Raw genomic sequence first — 6632 nt, forward strand, 5'->3', positions numbered from 1 at the left:
TATATAAAAGCATCGTTATTTTATAGAAATGTCCTTTTATCTAAAATAAAGTTGCGGAAAAGGGTTGATCAGCCCGTGATTACTCCAATTTATATACACAGTAAGAATTGACGATGATACGGTAGACTTACGATCCATCTTATCATTCTCTTTTTCCGCCTCTCTCTCCCCCTTCCGTGTATGCGTAACGAAAACGCACTCACTCCGTACAAGCACACCCTCGTTTCCTGCAACGCGCACTCTTCAACCACGCTCATTAACATTGAACTGTCCGTACTAAGGAGTTCCGAGCAAACCAAAACAAAAACAGGTCCCAAAGGAGATCTCCGACATCAGACAGCAAGTACTCTGTAATTTGATTACTAACGTGAGAGAGAGAGATGGCGTCGTGCTGAGCTCTCATTTCGTTTCAATGGTAAAGATACCACCACTTATGTCGCCAGAGGGTTCTCTTTCTTCTCTGTTGATGACTTGGGGTCACGTGAGTTTCTCTTCCATCAGGTCTTGAATAATGCAGTCCTTTGTATGGCATTTATACTTTTGAAGAATTTTACCTAACAAGACAAACCTGTTTTCAAAACTTTTACCTTTTTCTGTGAAAGAAACCCTTTTTACAGAAAGGAGCTAGACGGGATTGGATTTAAGAGGATCTGAGGGGAGACGAAAGTTCCTAAATGATGGAAAAGGGCTACTACTAGCTATATGATCTAATCCATGCCTCTCGATCTCTCTGTGTGTGTGAATACAAATTCCAGAACCTAAAGTTATTGAAAGAGATCTTTCACATTGTTGTCTTTGGGGTTATTTTCCAACAAAAGCCCCGAAAATCAGGGAAACTGCTCTCTAAAATCACAGTAATGAAATGCAAAACAAAACAAGAACATGCCCATAAAGGAGAAAGTCAGAACCAGAGATTGGTTTTGTAGAATTGATACAAGAACTGATTCCCCTCTGCCCAGTGAGAGAGAGAGAGAGAGAGACCGCCCAAAGAGAACAATTACTCCCATAATTAAGACCTATAGCCCAAAGACAAATGTCCACCCTACCACATTAGCTCTCTCTCTCTTCCTTGTCCCTGTTACTTTGTTTCAAAATGGTAACAACAGTAGCTGTAGTTCTGGCCCCTAGTCAATTAGTATCGAATATAAATAGTAACAGTGGACTTGTTTCGCTCACATGCTGTCTCTGTTTCGTTTCCTTTATGTTTGTTATTGCGTTTCGATTGCCGTGAATGCTTCTTAGAAATTAAAAGCTTCATAAAATTTCATCAGAGCCAACTGTAAGCTTCTCACCTCATTATGACTACTACACTACTTCAGTCCTTCCCCTCCTGTTTCTGAGCCAATTCCAACTCTTTATTCTACTCCCCGATGACACAGATTCATGGTAGGAGCAATAAACAAAATTTCTTTTGTAATTTTAACTTAAGCCGAGTTTTTTTAGCATTTTTGTTTAGATTTGAGGTTCTCATTTTGTAGTCTTCTTTCTACTGCTCAATTGTGTTTGTAAATTTCGTTCTAATTTTAATTGCTTTCCTGTTGGATTTATAAAAACTAACCTTTATTTTTACATTTCCTCAAGTGGGCCTTAAAACTTCAATTTATTTTTTCGATTCCTTACCTGGGTCTTCTTAACTTTTGGTAGATATATAAACAAAATTGTCACTTGGATCTTTAAGATTTGTATGCGTGAATTGATTACTAATCAAGTTCTCTTTTGGTTTTCTATAAACTTTTGTGTTATGGGCTTTTGAAATTTAAGTTTGTATTTAAACTTTTCAACTGGGCATCGGATATTAATGAATTTCTTTTATGTTACATAGGTTGGTGGGCTTAGAACTAAAAGGCAACAGTAGAGTGGTTGCAGAGCACCGCGCTGGCTTCTAGTCTCCCAGACGCTTTCAATCTCACTCCAAAACCCAGATCTCGAGGTCCTTTATAAGGCCTCTAATTGACACTTGTCACAGACTTTGTTTTAATCTTTTGCACTTCCTTCCTCCGCCAATCTCTCGTAATACCTCCATGCCGACCTCCCAATACAGAGCACTTGAAGAGTATTGCGTTTGTTTTGTATAGCTCAAAGTTGTGGAATTGACCTTGAGGTGTTGCATTGGCCACAATTTTAGGGAGTGTCGGTCGTAGAGTTGAATTTCGCTGTTGCTTTGCATTGAAGCCGAGGTACAGTCTTCGAACCTTGAAGCTTTGATCTTTGTTCCCTGTATTTGATTATTCTAGCATTTCCGCGCTTTGGGTGTTGATATTGTTATTTTACTAATATCTTAAAACCGGAAGCCATATACTAGAGCATTAGAACATGTGAAAAACGGTTGTCATTGGTGGTCTCTTGGTTTGTTCGTTGGTTCTTTGTACTTATTCGTGCTTGTAATCACATATTTATAGTGGAATTAGCGAGAAAGACTCGGTCCGTGAATTGGGGCTTCAGTGGATATTTAAGTACTCCAACTATTGCTTAATAGCCAGTAGGGAATGTGAGCAAGGTGGTTTTGGATGTGGAATATTGGCCTCAAATACAAGACATGCTGAGCTCTGATGAGGGAGAAATTGACGTGTTCTTTGACTCGACAGATTGCTGTTCGTCTGTAGATTCAGTTGCAGATGAAGTGTTAGGTTCTGTACATTTAGAATATGGTGTCTGGATGAATGCACCAGTAAGCGTTAAGGAAAGGCGGGAGATATTTTTACGTGGAATGGGTTTCTCTGAGCTTGCTTCTCCTAAGATTTGTGCTGAGGAGAATGGAATGGACGTTGCTGCCTCCCAAGAGCTGATGGGGTTGGAGAGGCTTAAGCAATGTAGTGGAGCAGTCTCAAGCTCTTGCATTTCATCTACTGATCTAGCGGAGGAAAATTTGGTTTGTTTTAGAGGAGAGAGGGGATCAGTTCTCGATGGGGAAGATGCTGGGCTTTCCAGTCCTGCTCAGGAATCTGTAGAGAGTGATCTGCGTGCGTGTTCAGAAGAATATAGCCGCTTAGATGTGGGTAAAAGGAGATTGAAGAATTGGTTAAAACACTTTGTCGGCAAGAGGAAGGGTGGAGGAGATACATTTGTAACAAAAATATCAAAACCAAATTCTGAAACACCTAAGATAAACAGAATGAAGGTGTGGCAGAATAAGAAGAGGTACATGGAGTTTACTGCTCTTTACAATGGGCAAGAGATTCCTGCACACAATGGCTTAATTTGGACAATGAAGTTTAGTCCAGATGGCCAGTACCTAGCAAGTGGTGGCGAAGATGGGGTTATACGTATTTGGTGCATTACATCAGAAGATGCCTCTGATAATTATTTGACGGCTAAAGATAGTTATGGTATAAAAGTGAAAGGTGGCAAGTCCACTTTTGGAGGAAAAAGCACGGGCAATGCCTCCATTGACATTCCTGATAAGGTTTTTCACATTGAAGAGTCACCACTACAAGAATTTCATGGCCATTCTAGTGATGTGTTAGACCTGTCTTGGTCCCATTCGAATGTGAGTTTCTTGGCAGTTGTTTTGCATGATTGTCTTTTCATATAAGCCTGTAATACGTTTGAAGCTAATCCAAATGTTTTGCTACAGTGTCTTCTTTCATCATCCACGGATAAAACTGTCCGTCTGTGGCGATTGGGTTGCGAACAATGTTTAGATGTTTTCCGTCACAATGATTATGGTAAATATGAGACAACTGATTCTTTTTAATCTTGTAACCATTATAATAACAGATCAAACGAAAATTCTCGCCAGCATTTAGATATAATCCTAGATTTATTAATTCTTCATTTCCTTTGCATTATTGTGTGAAGCAATATTAATATAGTTCTCTCTCTCCCATTGTAACCAGTGACGTGCATTCAGTTCAATCCTGTTGATGAAAATTACTTCATCAGTGGCTCCATAGATGGAAAAATTAGACTTTGGCGGGTATCTGAAAAGCGTGTCGTTGACTGGGCTGATGTGCGAGATGTAATAACTGCTATATGTTACAAGCCAGATGGGAAAGTATGATCTGAATATCTTGATCTTCATGCATATAAACCGTTACTAAATTATGCCTTTTGAAGCTCATGACAATAATCAAATTTCATGTTGCTCTGCAATCAGGGTTTAATAGTTGGTTCTATTAGAGGCACTTGCCGATTCTACGATGCATCAGGTACATCTTTATGCTAGGTGGTGCCAATAGTATATGTTGAATCTTTCTAATTCCGTCCTGTAGTGCCTAATTCGATCTTATGACTGTATAGGCAAACATTTAAAACTTTATGCACAGATACGTATTCAAGGTAGAAAGAAGACCTCAGCTAACAAGATCACTGGCATTCAGGTCTGCTTTACTCTTGTTCTAATTAAAATTATACTGGCAGTGACATATTTTGTTTACCTTGGGCATATTCGTCCCTGCAGTTTTGCCAAGAAAGATCTCAAAGAGTTATGATAACATCAGAAGACTCCAAGCTCCGAGTCTATGATGGCATTGATCTTGTCCAGAAATACAGAGGTAGAGCTGACTTTATATCATTGAGTTGAGATTATTGCTGTGAAAATCTGTTTTTATCAATTCTTCTTTCCATTATATTCTAGGTTTTACTTACAACGTTAACTTTTTAATAGAATAAAACTGAGATAGAATATAACTATGAACTGAATTCCAGTGTGTTGCAATATCAACCCTACGTTGACTGACTGATCATATGTTTTTGCAATCATCCTATGGTCAAATCTGCAGCTCTAGCAGGACTAAAATTCTGCAATTGGACTTATGGTCCTTTGCTTATGTATTCGAAACTTCCATATCATATTCCACACATTATAATTATTTAATTGTGTTTCCTTATTTGGCCCTATATCTTGCCTTTTAAAATATCATATATCCGAAACCTTCTCATATGATTCATCTTTTTCATGTTATATTGATAGAGTTATTTCTTGTTAAAAAAAAAGTCACTTATAGAGTTACGAGTTATGCTTAGTAGTCTGTTCCAAGTGATTTGTGTCATTGAAGCAGTTTTTGATACCCACTATCAGGTCCTAGTTATTGCTCACTTTTTTCCTCTCCTCAAGCTATGAAGCGAGTTTCCATGTTATGTGAGAGACATCTGGATTTTGTGGTTGGTCCTTGTTAAAGGGGTCTTGTGAATCAAATGTTGATGCAACATTACACGCTTCAGATCTGACTCGACTGCCTGTAATGTCATTATATTCAACACGTGTCCTTTTTGAATGTCTGTGATGCTTGAGGATTGTTTCTTTATCAAGTTCAGAAGGCTGTATCAGTGATGTTTGAGATCCATGTTAGAACTTGATGAGGTTGCCTTTAATTTGAGAAATTAATCATATATAAAGAATGTGAATTTCATATGCACTGCTGTTCCTGGGAGTTTGAGAAGCATACCTACAGTTTGGTGCCCTGCCTCAGTTGGCCATGCATGTAGTGCGGAGATTGTTTCTATGTAGTCTTTTTGTGTACACTCATCCACATGCATATGAGCGTAAATTATGAATGCACACACCCTATTCTTTGAAAATCGTCTTGCACATGCACATAATTTGAATACCTTTATGTACATGCAGATAATTGGTCTTTGCCTAATACGACAAAGCTTTCCCATAAGCCTTTACAGCTATATATTCTTAACTTGGATATTCTTTAGCACATGCCTTGGTGCACGGTTTTCTATTTTTGGGTTAAATTAATACTTATGCTCTTCTTTATATGCATTTCACCCATAAAATCACTCTAGACTTGTGAACAAAATATGAGGTTACCTGCATTTACCTTTATATTCATGTATATTTCGCATTCTTGGATGAAATTGTCTTGGTATTTACTACTGATTTCAAACAGGTCTTCCAAAGTCAGGAAGTCAGATGTCAGCTTCCTTCACTTCAAGTGGGACACATATAGTCTCAAATGGAGAGGACTCTCGCGTTTATCTCTGGAACTATGATGGGATGTCAATCCAAACATCGAAACGAACAAAATCCGTGCGTTCTTGTGAACATTTCTTCTCCGAAGGTGTGACGGTTGCAATACCTTGGTCGGGCAGTGGAGCAGGACAGAGGAGTTCACAGACACTGGACCACTTAGAGGCCACATCTAGGTTCACGGATTCAGAGAGGTTTTCCAGCCGGGGTAATTGGTTCTCAATGGATGGCTCATGCAGGGGTTCTGCAACTTGGCCGGAAGAGAAACTTCCTCTGTGGGATGTACCAGTTTCAGAAGAAGAATCTCAGGATCAGCACCACGGTAATGCCCAAAAACACAGGGCCATATCAAACATGTGGGGGTTGGTGATTGTGACTGCTGGATGCGATGGAACAATCCGGACATTCCATAACTATGGGCTTCCCGTCAGGCTGTAAGAGTTTTCTGGTTATCTCTCCTGGCCGTCTGGAAGCATGCAGCTATATCTAGCATTTAGAAACAATGAAGTTTCATCTCCAAGGATGGTGAATGAATACCTTCCTTTATTTCCTTAGAAAATTCTAGTTATACCTTTGCTGTAACACCCAGTATAACAGTGTCGATAGCAAACTTGGTTTTGTTCCGCCAAGGCAGGCCATGCAAGATTTTTGTTTTTATCGGACATATTATATTGTATAGAAAAAAGCAATTAAATTTTTAGACTGCCTAGAA

At 39.0% G+C, this 6632-nt stretch overlaps 1 protein-coding gene across 4 annotated transcripts; it reads left to right on the forward strand.

Annotated features, from left to right (window-relative positions):
• Positions 1-369: 369 nt before the first annotated feature.
• Positions 370-6632, forward strand: LOC121253705 (uncharacterized WD repeat-containing protein alr3466-like). 4 transcript variants are annotated; one of them, XM_041153716.1, is made up of 8 exons: positions 370-481; positions 2400-3487; positions 3575-3665; positions 3837-3994; positions 4097-4148; positions 4240-4319; positions 4400-4493; positions 5841-6632. In XM_041153716.1, exons 2-8 carry the CDS (start codon positions 2537-2539, stop codon positions 6356-6358), a joined length of 1944 nt encoding a protein of 647 aa, XP_041009650.1. In that variant the 5' UTR covers positions 370-481; positions 2400-2536; the 3' UTR covers positions 6359-6632. The 4 variants fall into 4 exon arrangements, with proteins under 4 accessions (XP_041009650.1, XP_041009647.1, XP_041009648.1 ...); XM_041153713.1 differs by lacking the exon at positions 370-481 and adding an exon at positions 850-2177; XM_041153714.1 differs by lacking the exon at positions 370-481 and adding an exon at positions 850-1386 and having other exon boundaries at positions 1837-3487.

This window comes from Juglans microcarpa x Juglans regia, chromosome 2S (genome assembly GCF_004785595.1).
Source record: "Juglans microcarpa x Juglans regia isolate MS1-56 chromosome 2S, Jm3101_v1.0, whole genome shotgun sequence".
In the NCBI taxonomy this organism is placed as follows: domain Eukaryota; kingdom Viridiplantae; phylum Streptophyta; class Magnoliopsida; order Fagales; family Juglandaceae; genus Juglans; species Juglans microcarpa x Juglans regia.